General features: G+C 36.5%; 1 protein-coding gene and 1 pseudogene across 3 annotated transcripts; one reads left to right on the top strand and one right to left on the bottom strand.

Moving 5' to 3' along the window:
* The first annotated feature begins 7,778 nt into the window (after window positions 1-7,778).
* LOC107910513 (anthocyanidin 3-O-glucosyltransferase 2-like) lies at window positions 7,779-9,734 on the top strand (annotated as a pseudogene).
* Window positions 9,735-9,965: 231 nt separating this feature from the next.
* LOC107910512 (protein CHUP1, chloroplastic) lies at window positions 9,966-13,990 on the bottom strand. 3 transcript variants are annotated; one of them, XM_016838368.2, is made up of 7 exons: window positions 12,876-13,990; window positions 12,329-12,772; window positions 12,093-12,224; window positions 11,583-11,764; window positions 11,367-11,478; window positions 10,495-10,638; window positions 9,966-10,246 (listed from the first exon to the last, which is right to left on the bottom strand). In XM_016838368.2, exons 1-7 carry the CDS (start codon window positions 13,407-13,409, stop codon window positions 10,133-10,135), a joined length of 1,662 nt encoding a protein of 553 aa, XP_016693857.1. In that variant the 5' UTR covers window positions 13,410-13,990; the 3' UTR covers window positions 9,966-10,132. The 3 variants fall into 3 exon arrangements, 2 of the variants coding, with proteins under 2 accessions (XP_016693857.1, XP_016693856.1); XM_016838367.2 differs by having other exon boundaries at window positions 12,329-12,775; window positions 12,876-13,987; XR_001687657.2 differs by lacking the exon at window positions 9,966-10,246 and having other exon boundaries at window positions 11,367-11,516; window positions 12,329-12,775; window positions 12,876-13,826.
* Window positions 13,991-16,196: the final 2,206 nt, after the last annotated feature.

The following is a 16,196-nucleotide window of genomic DNA, read 5'->3' as shown; positions in this document are numbered from 1 at the left end:
CTCTAACACTACTTATGAACATTTAGTATTTTTATAGATTATGTCGTTTTACTCGTTTTCACTCAAAATCGCTTAGAAAAAGTTGCTTAACATAATTTCTAGCTTCATATTCTACCATAAAACATCAAAATAAACACATTTTACATATGGGTATTTTTCCAAATATAAACCCTAGATTAAATTATTGCTAGAATAAGCAAAATCAAGTTACCGGGACTCCAAAACGTAAAGAACATTAAAAACGGGGCTTAGAATCACTTACTATGGAGCATGGAAGCTTGAAAACCCTAACAATGGCTCCCCCCCCCTTGCTGATTTCGTCCCAATGAAGAAGGTGAGCCCCAATTTGCCATATTTTTTCCCTTTTAATTCATTTTAATTACTAGATTACCAAATTGCCCCTAACTTAAAAATTTCCTATTTCACTTATCTCATGCCCATTTTTGTCTACCAACTTAACCAATAGTCTAATTACCATATAAGGACCTCCAATTTAAAGTTTCATAACAATTGAACACCTCTAACATGTAGAACTGAACCTTTACACTTTTTACAATTTAGTCCTTTTTACTAAATTGAGTGCCCAAACGTCGAAATTTTCAAACGAAATTTTCACAAAATCATTTCGTGAAATCGTAGACCATAAAAATATAAGAAAAATAAATTTTTATTCATCGGATTCGTGGTCCCGAAACCACTGTTCCGACTAGGCCCAAAATCGGGTTGTTACACCTATCTTGATCAATCATATCCCACTACATAGATTGCGTCATACCCAACGTCAATCTTAATAGTATAACCTGTTGTGGTAGATGTTTGACTGTGTCAAAATATACGACTCACGATGTTAGGACAAAGATGATCTAAAGTCTAAGAATTATATACATAATTATCACTATGAATAATGTTGTGATTATTACATAATAATCTTACATAATAATCCAACAAACATACTCATAGCGAGTCAGTCCAGTATATTGTTCTCTAACACATACTCATGTATCGATTTTGACATCCCTACGTCAGTGATAACACTTTGTCATCACTCAACTACACTTTAGTCTCAATGCATTATCATTGTCCAAGCCCACAATAATACTTGACTAAGGACCTTTTAAAAATAATCATATTATTCTCAAGACTTTATTATTAACCAGTTTATTAATACACGCAAAAAAAAGAAACTAAAATAATAATGGCAATGCCTTATATTAACAAGCAAGGTAAAACAAGTATGTGATTACAATCATCTCATGGTTGGTCTCTGGGCATACTCTAACAAAAGGTTCTTCTGGCCAAGGGATTCTTTTTGAGATCTTATAATGATTTGTCCTTGAAAGGGTGATGTGATTCGGATTAGGCTACTTGTCTGTTAACTCGACATTCGCTTACTGGCTATCTTGTCTTTCTGAAACAATCTCTTATTTCCTATAAAACTAAAAAACAACATACTGTTTCCCATTCTTCTGCTGAGGCTGAGCATAAGTCTATGAATTCTGTCACTTGAGAGCTCAAATGGCTAAAGGCATTGCTATTGAGCTTAGGTGTTCATTATCCTAAAGAAATTAATTTATTTTCTGATAGAAAATCTGCACTGCACATTGCACAAAATCCCTTATTTCACAAGCGTACTAAACATATTAAAGTGGATTGTCACTTTGTTAAAGATGCAATTTAGGATGGATTGATTGCACCTTCTTATGTTTCGACCTCCATTGTAACACCCCAAAACCTGGCCTAAAAGTTCTCTCTGAATTCTGGGGATTATCTTAATCACCGAAGTGATCGTGGGAAATTTTAGTTTAACAACTACAAAATATTACGGTATTTTAAACAATTATTTATAGTCCAAAATCGTTTACATAAAACTCATATTTATAGAAAACACTTTATTAACCAATTTTAAGAAACGTGATGCTTCCGAGACCTCCGACATGCCGATCCCAGCAACAGTATACTCAAACACCTAAAAAAGGGAAACTGATGGGGGTGAGCTACAAGAGCTCAGTATGAATTCAAAACGGTTAACAACAGATTTACATAAAAGAACTCCAGAAGGTAGTTCAATAGCAAAACATACTTACAAAGATACGTAGAAACAAAAATCAAAATCAGAACCAACGTCCCAACACACGTAACAGTTAAAGTACCCAAATCACCCACAGAATACTCAACATAAGTGTTATTCAGTCAGACAGATTACGGTCAAATAATCTTACACCGAAAACACCCAAACATATGCATATGAATGCAGTCAAGTATTAAAAACCCACCCATCCAGCCAAAACACCTCTCTGTTCCCGATCACACCCCAAAAGAGCTGTTTAAGCTCACCCAACCAAACACACTATTAGGACCTCGAAAGGCCTATCCAACCCTACACACCATGTATGTGGTCTAAGCCACTCAGAATATAATACGCAGCAAGGCTGGCGTATATGCAGTACAGTGCAATGTAGTAACCCACTATACAAACATGTTACAGTTTAAACTATCAGATCAGATAATAGTACGCAGCAAAGTCGGTGTACATGCGGTACAGTGCGGTAAACCGCTATACAGATAGGCTGCAGTTTAACTGCCAAATCAGAACATCCTTCATTCTCTTCAAAACCAAAACCCCATAAGTATTATGCAAACGTATGTATGCAAATAGACGTACAAAATTAAAATACAAAATTTCCAAACAGTCATTCGGGCACAGAAACTTACATCCAATCAATCAATTACAGAATTCCCGAGCAGTCACAGAATGCGCACCACACTCAAACACTCATACACTAATCACTCAGAATCAGGAACGCGTACATTCATTTACCCGGATTCAGAATCAATTGCATAGTAACCTCAAGTAACAATAAAACAATCTGCTTAAATAAAGATATATATAAAACACACCAGTCTAGGCCGAAACAAAGTCTCGACCACCCTTGCTAAGACTTAGCTAGGAGTCGGAACACACAGAACTACAATCAAGCTTTAATTTGACACAGAACAAAATTTAGCAAGGTCGGGCCACACGATAGTATGCTTCGACCGTGTGGAAATGCCTAGGTCGTGTGGGGGTCAACACTCCCATGTAAAGGGGCACACACCCGTGTGACCTAGGGATATGGCCGTGTGATTCGGACGTATAACTCTTTGTCCAATTGTACTAAAATAAAGTACAGGCCAAACACGGCCGTGTAGCCAAGCCGTGTGGCACTAAATCACTAAATCCCTAATTCTCAAACACACACACTCGTGTGTCTAGGGGACACAGCCATGTGAAAATCGACTAAATTCTCCAAATCAGCCACACGGCTTTGTGGCACCCAATTTAACCCAGAAACCCCAAATTTCAATTGCACACGGCCGTGCGAACTGCCCAAGTGGCCACCTGTGTGGTTACGAAAGCACACCAAAACAGGCAATAGATCGTGTATTTACTGCTGAAACAGTTCTCGAACCCTAGGTAACTTAGCAAGATACTAAAATATGCTGAAAACATACGATTTAATGCTAAATTTAACAATTTTAGAACACAGAGCGTTTGCCGAATTCCACAGAAAAATTAGCAATTCAACATCGAAACTTAACGATTTAGAAAACACCCATAACTACTGAATATCACATATCCAATTCATAATTTCATTAATGAAAAAGAAGGGTTCGAATCACACACCTGATTTGCGAGATAAGCACCCAACCCCGCCTACGAACCATAATGATTTAAGACGAATATAGTGCAGGAACAAAACAACGAAGCATAAAAACTCAAGAAAGGAAAAGAAAATCTAACGTGAGAAGAGAGGGAGAGAAGAACGAAGAAGAAGAAGAAATAAAATAAAATAAAATAACGTTTAGAGAGATTTTTAGGAAAAACCAACGTGAAGAGTTTTTCTAGTTTTTCTTCTCCAATTAAAATAAAATAACAGTTATAAATAAATAACTGAATTTTTGAGAAAGAAAATGGGAAAAAAAACAAATAAAACCCCACTAGAAATAATTCCCCAAATCACCTATGAGGGTTTGAACACAGAACCTAAAGGTACAATAACACACCACCAACCACCAGACCAGCAGGCCCATTTTGACATCAAAACGCAAAATGAAACTCGAATGTACCCTCTAGCCACTGACCTTATCACAAAGCTCCAAAACTACTACCCCAAAATTCAGGGTGTTACAACTTACCCCTCTTTAAATAAATTTTGTCCTCGAAATTTTAAACTAACAGAACAGTGGTATACAAGCTACACCACTACGCTCCCGCTACGCACTCTAGTCCCGAAGCGCTACCATTCTAGACTTGAACTCAAGACCTCATACACAAACCTAGAGCACTTGACCACTGAAGCAGATACACATTTTTTCTATCACAAACAATTACTATGCTCTAATCAAAACATCGGAACATTCACAACCATACATGTCTCAATGTCGTCGTGGACACTCCCTAATTCGATGCTCTATGGACCCATATCTAAAACACGCTCCTAACTTTTTCCAACAGTCATTCGAATGGCACTTCTTATAGTGCCCACAAACCGATACGCTCGCCCCATTACTAGAACCATTCATACAACCTTTACTAACACCTAACTGCGTTCTTATACGCTTCGCAGACTGAGGCTCCAACCTCAAAGGGCTACGATCTCTTTTCTTCCCACAATCCACACACCTACATTGAACTAATTTTCTATTCCTCTCTAAACTAGCCTCGAAGACTTTCTCTAACACCTCTCTCACCACCCTAGTCAACGCCTTGGTACCAACCTCTGGGTTATCGCTACCCGAAGCTGGCGGAACCGCATTGACTTCTAACTCCTTACCAAGCTCACGTCTCGGAGAAGCCAACGACTCTTTGAGAGTCTCACCAGATTGACCCTCATGATCATGCTTACCATCAGAATCCATATCGATCTTGTGACTAACTTAGAGTATCTACATTTTCAGAAAACGAACATAAAATAAAAACGAAAATCTACATTTCTAATCTTACAGTTTCAAATTTCCACCCTTAACCAGCATTGGAGGCTCAAACATTTTATCTCCTCAAAATCAGTGAAACACACATCATTTCGAAATACTATGGTACGGTTTATCAAAACTTTTTTTAAATGAACACGTACGCACACGGATACGTAAAAATACAAGCCGAGTTTTTGCAATTTTGGCTTTGGTACCACTAAATGAAACATCCCAAAACCCGACCTAGAAGTTTAGACCGAACTTCAAAGGTTACATTAATCACCTAAGTAGTCGTGGGAAATTTTAGTTTAACAAATAGAAAAACATTACAATATTTTAAACAATTATTTACAGTCCAAAATCATTTACATAAAACTTAGATTTAAAGAAAACACTTGATGCAGAATCCCGAATCTAGACACAAGAGAAACACAAATTAGAAATAAAACGAGAATAAATAAAATTAGTTAAATAATAATAATAAAAGAAAAAAAAGGATAGATTTGCCCTATGGAACCCTTGGTTAACTTGTAACCAAAAATGCCAATGATTGAGCGGCTCCCTATGAAACCCCTAGAAGAAGCACCTCTAGAAACACCGATGAACGGGAAAGAAATTTGAATATTTGTAACTTTGAAATACCCTCGAAAGTAACAAACTCCGAACTAAATAGCAAGAGAAGAATCACTCTACTCTCAAAAATTTGCCTCACACAAATTTGGAAGAAAACAAATACTCTCTTTCTATTCCCCCCTCAATGTGTAGAAAGCAAGCCTATTTATAGGCAAAATACAAGAGTAATTGAACCCTAATAAAACTCTTTAAAATTATCTAAGAAAATAAATAAATAATAACCTAACCAATAAAACTACTTAAAACTCATAAGTGATGTGTCCCAACCAATGAGAATTAAGTAAATAATAATAATAATAAGATACATAAAAGATTAATCCACCAATTTATGGGCTTTCACTATTCCAAGATTGGTCCAGTGAATTGTTATTCTCGTATTTGTCAACGTCACGAACATGATGAATTAAATTTGTAGCAACAAAGTCTTGGACAAAAGCATTCATCTTTGATTTTAATTGTCGTGTCTTGCTTCTAGTGATTGGACCACTAGGAAAAACAACCCCTTGAGTGTCACCTCCTTGGCTCGTATCATTCTCCGACGAACTACAATGATTGAAGATGAATATAGTGCAAGAGCAAAATGACAAAGCAGGAAAACTCAAGAAAGGAAAAGAAAATCTAACGTAAGAAGAGAGTGAGAGAAGAACGAAGAAGAAGAAGAAGAAGAAAAATAAAATAAAATAAAATAAAAAAAGTTCAGAGAGCTTTTTGGGAAAAACCAACGTGAAGAGTCTTTCTAGTTTTTCTTCTCCAATTAAAATAAAATAACATTTATAAATAAATAACTGACTTGTTGTGAAATAAAAGGGAAATAAAACAAATAAAACCTCACTAGAAGTAATTTCCTAAATCACCTATGAGGGTTCAAACACATAACCTAAAGGTACACTAACACACCACCAACCACCAGACCAGCAGGCCCATTCTAATATCAAAACGCGAAATGAAACTCAAATGTACCCTCTAGCCACTAACCCTATCACGAAGCTCCAAAACTACTAACCCTAAAATTTAGGGTGTTACATCATTCAGGTGGTTGATATTTTTACAAAGGCACTTGGTAAACCGCAATTTGAATGTCTTCTTAGCAAGTTAGGCATTTATGATCTACATGCTCCAACTTGAGGAGGGTGTTAGGATATTATTACGGGATATTATCTTTTAGCAATTTGATTCCTAATGAGAAATTGTAGGATATTATTTTTTTAGCAATTTGATTCCTACGTAACTACTACTGTATTGATATATATATACCCTTGAGGTCTATCAATAAAATTGAAGAGATTACCTTATTCTTGTCAGAACTTGAAAAATATAAAAGTGTGATGATAAGACATTCTGAGATTGTGGCACGCCATCACTTGACAATTAAAGGTGATGATGCGGTACAATCCTAGAGTGTCACATTCAGTGTTTAATAGCTGGACTAGTGATAAAACAAGTCAGACCAACGATTCCTGATTCAACTAATTTGATCAGTTTGACCACCGAATCAATAATAATTAAATAAATAATTAGAATTCATAATAATCTAAAAAAAATTTAAAAAATTATTAAACATTTCAACTGTTCGATTATTGCCTCGATTTAGATTTTTACAAATTTCAAACAGTTTTCGAGTCAATCAGTTCAACCATTTTGTTTGAATTGTTATATCGATCAATTCTCAATCTGTCTGATTCGATTTTGTTTCAGTAGCACTGATTATATCATCAAATTTTAATAGAATCTAAATTTAGAAAACAAAATAGATCTAATTTTCAAGTCAAAGATCAAAGTAAATAAAAAAATATAAATACCAAAATGAATCAAATTATCAATTTCAAGCCAGACGAATGATTAATTATAACTTGGTAAGGAATGATATTTTTACCTACTGATCAACACTACTGGTTAGACCTGTCCATGGGCCGGGCGGCCCAGCCCGGCCCAACGACCCACCCGAAATATGGGAAGGTTCGGGTAAAAATATAGGCCCGAAATATGGGCTTTGGCAAAAAAATGAGGCCCGTTTAAAAAATGGGCCGGGCTCGGGCTCAACTTTTTTAGAGCCCGACCCGGCCCGGCCCGAATATAATAAATATATATTTTTTTATTTTTATTTTTTAATTTTAATTTTAATTTTAAAATGCTTTAAAAATATTTTTTTATTTTTTTATTTTTAAAATATTTTTTGTGTTTATTAAAAATCGAGCCTGGCCGAGCCGGGTTCGAGCTTTTTTTTTCCCGGGCCGGGCTTAGGTAAAATTTTAGACCCATATTTCGGGCTGGGCCGGACCCAGACCTAAGAGTCGGGCCAAAAATTTTCTAGACCCAGCCCGAACCCGACCCGGCCCATGGACAGGTCTACTACTGGTCAACATTATCGACCCAAGGATGTTAGTATGAAAGTGAACAGAAAGATCCGTCAAGTTCCGAATATCTCGCGCCTCACTTGTCGATTTCTAAAGCTATTTTTTCTTCTTTTTGAAGAAGAAAATAAATTGACCGTCCAAGCGAAGTTCCACGTGTTTACGACTTATTTATACAATCTATCATCACTCCACTTTTACCGTCCACTTTTTTCTCTTATCTCCCTTCTTCATCGTCTCTGTTGCCTGTCCTGTGTTGTTCCGTCGCTCCGTTTCTGTTCCAGTTGGTCATGAAAGCCGAGCTTGTGTTCATCCCAATGCCTCGAATGGGCCATTTCATATCTATGGTCCAACTGGCTAAGCTCTGCTTGATCTCCATCCCAATCTCTCCATTACTGTTCCCATCATGAAACTAAACCCTCATGCAGAACTCGATGCCTACGTCCACTCTCTCACTGCCACTCGCATCAAATTCATCCACCTCCCTCCACTTGAAACCCACAAAGGTTTATCTCCCGCCAACTTTATCACTACTTTAGTGCAAACCCATGTACCGTTAGTGAAACAGGCTGCAACCAACATATTTCAGTACTCTACCTCTGTGCTCGACTCGCATCGCCTCGCGGGGTTTGTTCTCGACATGTTTTTTCCTTCTTTCATTGATTTGGGTAACGAGTTGGGTGTTCCGAGTTATGTTTTTTACGCATCGGATGCAGCTTTTCTCGGCTTTCAATTTTATGCACTAGGCCTTCACGATGAGCAAAATGTTAACATCTTTGAGTTAAAGGACTCGGACACGGAGTCCACCATACCCTCCTATCTCAACCCTGTGTCATCTAAACTCTTTCCCACTGTTATGCTCAAACCTGAATCTCTTCCTATGATGAATACCTTGGCAAGAGGGCTAAGAAAGGCCAAGGGTATAATGATAAACACGTTTTGGGAGCTCGAATCCCATGCAATCAGTTCCCTTTCTGAAGCTAGTGCTCCACCCGTTTATCCAGTGGGACCTATATTGAATCTCAAGAGTGAAAGTGAGGTCCATCAGAGTTCTGATATCATGAAATGGCTGGATGAACAACCTCCGTCATCGGTGGTGTTTCTTTGCTTCGGGAGCGGGGGAAGCTTCAAAGGGGATCAAGTGAAAGAGATTGCTTGCGCGCTAGAGCAGAGTGGGCACCGGTTCTTGTGGTCATTACGCCAATCCCCAGACCCATCCAAGGGTCCGATGGCAAGCCCAACTGACTACGACGATGCATCGGAGGTTCTGCCAAAAGGGTTTTTAGATCGGACGCATGGCATAGGTAAGATCATTGGTTGGGCACCGCAATTGGCGATTTTGGGCCACCCAGCGATTGGAGGGTTCGTATCGCACTGTGGGTGGAACTTGACGCTGGAGAGTATATGGTTCGAAGTTCCGATAGCGGCGTGGCCAATTTTCGCAGAACAACAACTGAATGCGTTAAAATTGGTGAGGGAGTTGGGATTAGCAGTGGAAATTAAAATGGATTATAGGAGAGATGGTATAGGTAGCGATGAAATTGAAATCGTGAGTGCCAAAACGATAGAGAAAGGAAAAGGAGCGTAATGGAAAAGGGTAGTGACGTTAGGAAAAGGGTAAAAGAGACGAGTGAAAAGAGTAGGAAAGCCCTGATGAATGGTGGATCTTCACACTCTACGACACGTGGTTTGGTCGATGATCTGATGAACAATATGTTTACAAAATGTTATTAGGTTTGACATGGATCCATGAAATATGATTAAGAATAAGATGTGCTATGTCTCTTAGTTTCAAAACTCTTACTCTTGCTTTCTTTCCATCTTGTATTTTCGAAATTGATGTCTGTGACTCTTATGCATGGGTAAATGGAACTTTAATTATAATCAAAGGAGGTACAATATAACCATTAACAATGTCACCATTTTTTAGACCTCTCTCTTGACACCCCCACTACAAACAACCACAAACTTTAACTGCATTATGCCTGGAGCACGAGTACAAGTAGATGGATGCATGCATGCATGAGATATTATAAACCCAACTTCATCAAAAAAGTGAAAAAATATGTTACATATTCTGAATTCACATCACCTCTACCTTGTGTTATTTCCACAACTACAACTAGTTCTGCAGAGGACAAAATGGAAAATTCAAGTGCTGATGATAAATCAAATCTATTAACTAACAATGCGACTCAGGCTGATGATATTCCTGCCAACAATTCTTTGGATCCTACCAGGTGTCCTGGAATGCATTCCTTGATCTCTTCAAAAGCACACAGTGTTTCTGAATCAAGATCTCCAGCAAACTGCACGCACAGCAGGAGCTATATAAGGAATGTTTTCATAAGCACAAGCAAGAACTAGAATAATCATTAAGTTCTCATACCATACAAACCCCCTAACACATACTTAAGAATCATGACATGAAAAAGAAATACAGAATCATGTATCCTAGAAACCAATTTCACTTTCCAAATTACGTTTCTATTGATTTAACATTGAGGAGTAGGCAGGGATTCTTGTTTATAGGGAAGGGAACCAACTCAAGGATTACCTGGTGAGCCCTATTTGCAAAATGCATGCCTTGAAGAAGCAGTGCCTCTTGTGCAGATTCCTTGTCTAAACTGCGTACCAATTGAAGCTCCGTTCCCACTCTCTTTATGTACATTGTGACCAGCTTCATAGAAGCCTGCTTTATCTACAAAATTACACATTCTTCACTGACAATGGCTTTTTTGTGACATGGTGAAAGAGGAAGAGCAGTTGAATATGAGATGAGAATGCAATGCATGTTTGCACCTCAAGAAATTTTCACAGCATGGGCAGTTACCAATAGTCAAATACATTAAAAGGGAGGCTTTCTTCACTTTTCAACTACTAGAAAACTCAGAGAAGTTCAAAATTTTCAGGCCATTTACTACAAGACCTGTTTCCCTTCATGAATCTATTTTTTTTTCCTCTCATCTTCTCCTCCCAACCTAAAGCAGTCAAGAAGGTGAAGAATCCTGAAACTGGGGCATAACTACTACAAATTGGAAAAACAAATTATCATGTGACTCTACATAATCAAGCACCATACATAAGTGGTATAGATTCCATATCAACATCAGTCCTAAACTAAGCATGGTTACATGGTTGGTGACAAGTTGGTGACTGTTGGTCTCAAGCCATTTTTTTCCAAATTTCATAAAGTTTCTAGTTGATTCGCCACAGTAGTGCAGAAAACGAACCATTAGGCTGTATACAGTAGACCAAGAGTCTTGAACCAAAAACAAGTTCAATAAATTTGATTGCCTGCTGTGTGGGGAAAAGGGACAAGGGAAAAGGAGAAAATGTGGCTGTGTGGGGAAAAGGGACAAGGGAAAAGGAGAAAATGTGGATAAGAAGAAAACTAAAGGCATGAACATGAAAGAATAAAGAGCTTACTTTATACACCATTCCGGAATCAAGCATCCAATCAACTGGAATCTTACACTCCTGATAAGAACGGATTACTGAATTTCTCAGTTTGATAAGCCTCTGTATGCTCCTTTCCGACCTAGTATGATTTCATGGGTGACTGAACCATTCAGTTTCCTGACTAAATCACAAATTAATCAGAATTAAGACTATACGCTAGAGTGCAGTTTATGCAGCCCTTACTTGTCCAGTAGGCCAGCCATCCTCTTCAAGGCAACTCCACATGGATTGCTAGTGTCATCCTCAAAGGAAGAAATCTCCATTTCCAATAATTTTAGATCACGATATTCAATAGCAGCTTCTCGCATGGCATCAGCTTTTCTCTCTGGCCACTTGAAATGCTTTAACACAGCACGCTCATCGGCCTGTAGAAACAGGATACAAGCAATGCAAATAACTCAAATGTGCATCTCCAATGTACTAAAACTGCCTCATACAACTTGAATATACCTTTGCTTAAACGTCTTTAATATCATGGAAAAAATAATTCTTCTCTTTCATAGAATCTATAAGAAGATACTTTCTTGTGATAAAACATTACGATATGAGTAACAAATCTATAAGAAGAAACTGGGGACAGATTATGCAGAGTTACATATGACTCAAGATTTGTTAAGACCAATTATGCAGTGGCACTGAAATGAAATTAGAACCATATCGAAGCAAACAACGTTGAGAGGTTTGAGACTTTACCAAGGATGAAAGTTCATTGTCAAGCCAATCAACAAATTTCAGGACCTCTTCTATGTCTGTATAGGCTGCAGCTAAGACTCTGTGGATAAGACTGTTGATGAATTCTCCTTTTGTTTCAACATCCGCTTTTATCTAGCAAAAGTATCATCAACTTTTAACAGCCAAGTTTTCAGAGACAATCAACGGAAACAAACCAATCAGCTCTATATCTCTAATTCAAAATACTAGATGCTTACTGCTAGCAGATGAGCTGAGCGGTTCTGAATTTCACCAACTATGCTACTATGCACGCTAATAACCGTGGGTTTCTTTTGATTCCATGCTGCTGCTGCTACTGGGGGGTCCTTTTTCTTTTCTTGGTAACTTTGTACAGGGCCCATTACAAGGGAATGAGCCTTTGGAGTGGTAGCTGCTTTAGCAGGGAACCGAGGTGGTGGCGGAGGTGGTGGCAGCGGTGGCAGCGATGGCAGCGGTGGTGGTGGAGGCGGTGGCTGAGAGTAAGTTATTGGTGCGATTGTCTGATGGTTGGCATCTTTGGGAGCCAAAGAAGCAGTTGGCCGTGGTGGCACTTTAACTGTTCTTGCCTCCCCCCTCGTAACTTTTGGGTGTTCCAATTTGTTGGCAATGAGTTTCTGAATGTCCTTGAATTTGGGGCTCTGGTACTCTCCACTTGACTCCCTCTTCTTTCAGTAAATACATGCATATATATTATATATATGAAGTTGTTAGAAATCACAAAGTAATGAACTTGAAAGGAATTATAGTACATATTAAGGATCTAACCTGCAGGTGCACCTGGTCAGGGTGAGGGTCAGGGTCAGGGTCAGGTTGAGGACTTGAAAGAGCTGCTATCTTGTCTTCAGCAGCAGCAAGGTCCTCCTTGAGCTTTCTGTTAAGAGACTCCAGCTCCATATTCAAGCTCCGAGCCCCATCCAATTCTGCCCTCAAACCCATCACCTGAGTCTGCAAATCTTTAACCAAACCCTCACTACAACTTAGCTTCTCTCTCAGTTCATCAACAGCACTATTCTTCTCTGTTGTTGAGCTTGAATTAGCACTAGAACGCCTAGGCTTTCCAAATTGTTCCACAACTCTACCCTTGTGATAGCACCCACCTGCTGGCAGTTGGTCCCCAGATTTAGGCTTGTTCATCATCATCACAGACTTCCTACTGTTTTTGGTGGTGTCAGGGGGTACACTTTTGGGCCTAGCTGCTGACTGATCTTTAGGCTTGGAGTTAACTCTAAAGCTCGAAGGGGTGGTGCTCCGCTGCTGCGACATGGGAATGGGAGCAACCTTGCAATCAGCTGGTTTCATAGGGGGTAATCAAATTTCTCCAACTTGACTTCAATAGTCTTGCATTGCTTGATATTGACTTGATTATGAAGAAAATCAGGTGCCCCTGTAACTGGAAATGCAAGAAAGAAAAGGTAGACTGCTCGTACAAGTTATGTAAAACGCTAACAGATATTGATGCTTATCTCTTGTGTTTCCATTAGCAATATGCGAAACCCGTGGGAGGACTGTCAACATCTCATCGTCCGACTGCCCACCCAGCAATTTTTAATGGCTGCGCAACCAAAAAAAACAAAACCAAACCAAAACAGCATTTCATTACATTACATTATATCCTGCCTGCACTCTATATGTCGACAATATTTGACAGATGTGGGATGAAAAACCCTCTTGGGTGGCCAGGTGTAGGACTTTCAGACCCAAGTAAATTTACTCGAATAATTGAGATTGGTACTTACAGATCATCTATTAAATGAAATTATGAATAAAATTCGAAATCTAATTAACTAATGGTTGAAAATTTTATCCAGAATGGGAAAGATAATGAGTAGGTTTGATGGGAAATGTTGTTCCATTAATTACGCATCACCCAAAATGCTTTGACATCATCATGCACCGCAACAGATTCATTCTATAATTCTCCGTTAATGTGAAAATCTTTTTCAATTTATTACTCAGTTTGTTAATATACAATTACATGCTGTTATTGGTACATAATTCTTTAATGTCAAATTTAAATGGGAAAGGGTGTTGGAGGGTGACTAAACTACAATACGATGGTGATATATCCTTAAAAGATGGGGTTAGTGGTACAACGATGTAACAATGCGTACGCCTCAATCATACTCAAAAATAGATTTCGGTTCAAGTTGTATCATCAAAATCTACCAATGTAATGATTGGTTCAAAGTTACGTTAGTGCAAAAACATCTCCATTAGGCTATTAGCTAGGGTAGGTTGGTGCATCTTCCCCTTCTTCCCGCTAATTATTATAATGGTATGTTTTAAGCCTTGCATGACCCGACACCTCTCCCCTTATGCACCCTCATTTCATCGGACCTATCTAACAGGCCCACAAAAGCCCACTTATCTTTACTCTTTTTCTACAACCACACGTGTTCACTTTACCATCCCAAAGGTCAATATCACTTTGCTCATAAAGGTAAACCAGTATACTCCCCACATCGGCTAGAATGAGAATTGAACCAATTTTTGCATAACAGTTCAGATAACCAATTTTTGAATCTTTTTTTTATGAGGTTTTAATCATTTATTTAATTATTATTATCTGACCAATTTAACTACTAATTTAATTATTAAAATATTGACTATATTTATAGATTAAAAATTTGAAAGTTAAAATAAGTGGCATATATTTGATATTTAGTCCTTATACTTTTATTTTTAAAAGTTTAACCTCTCCACTTTTTAAATATAAAACTTCAAATCTAATTTTTAACATTGTTAAAATTATTCAATTAAATAAAATTTTAAAGTTAAAAAAAATACAATTGTCAGCCATGTAACAAAAATATGACATTATAATGAATCTAAATTTAAAATAAAATTTTAATGATGTTAATCATTTTTAAAAAAAAATTATGTCAATGTTTTTATTAAAGTAAAATATATAGACTAACCAATGACAATATAAAAATTGAAATATCAAATTATGTTAAAAAAATTAAAATACAAAGATTAAATAAAAAATTTAAGCTTAATATAAAGATTAAAACTAAAATTTAACTATTCTCAAATAACCTCAAACATAAAAAAAAATTAATAACTTATAAATGCGAATGAAATTCATTTTATATATAGTATGCCTAGATAAACCTTAGTTGGTTGAATATTTATTAGCATTACAGTGAGCATAAATATTTGAATTTTATATATCTATAATAAAGATAAATTAATAATTTTTAAAATATCGATCAATTCTCTTTTTTTTTTATAGTTATGGTCACTCTAACATTGGTAATAAACCTCAAAAATCACAATTAATTCTAATAGTAATGAATTGGAACAAAAACCACAATTAACAGTAGTAACAGTGGGTTGGAACAAAAATAATTATTCTTAATTGTTTTAATTTCATGTGATTTGTAAATACCACTTTTAATTTTCTATGATGCTTCCAATAAAGTTCAAACCTATTGCTTTTAACTTTAGTTGCCGATTGGCATGGAAATTGTTGTCAAATGCAAGAGGTCGTACGTTTAAGTGCGTTGAAGAGTATTATCCTCCTATTTATGGGTTGGGAAGGGACTATGGATAATTTTAGGTATTGTACTATCAAGACTAATCTTCAACTTTAATTAAAGTTTACACAAACTAATAAACAACATATAAATATCAATAAAAATATGTTCTAAAATTAAATATTTTAATTAATAATAATTATAATAAATGTAAATATGCTTAAAATTTTATCAAAAAAATATATCTTATTTAACATCTTATTCTTTTGTATTCGTAAACCTAACTGAACAATGAGAAGAAACCATCAAAATTTCTAAACTCAATTAGTTAAATTATTTTAAATAAAAATTAACTAATATTTATATAATCAAAATAAATATTATAATATAATTTTTTTAATATGACATAATTATATTTAGTACATAGTATATTATAAAAATAGTATACATACACTTTTAAGGACATATATATCAATTGTTATATAATTAAATGGTGAATGTATAATAATAATTATTATAACATTATGATATTACAATGTGCATTTTTCTATTAATGATATGCAACCTAAACCTTAAACATGTAACTAATTTTATGGTATACTATAAT

The sequence above is a fragment of the Gossypium hirsutum genome, chromosome D02 (assembly GCF_007990345.1).
Source record: "Gossypium hirsutum isolate 1008001.06 chromosome D02, Gossypium_hirsutum_v2.1, whole genome shotgun sequence".
Lineage (NCBI taxonomy): Eukaryota > Viridiplantae > Streptophyta > Magnoliopsida > Malvales > Malvaceae > Gossypium > Gossypium hirsutum.
This window is presented reverse-complemented; position numbering and strand designations above follow the sequence as displayed.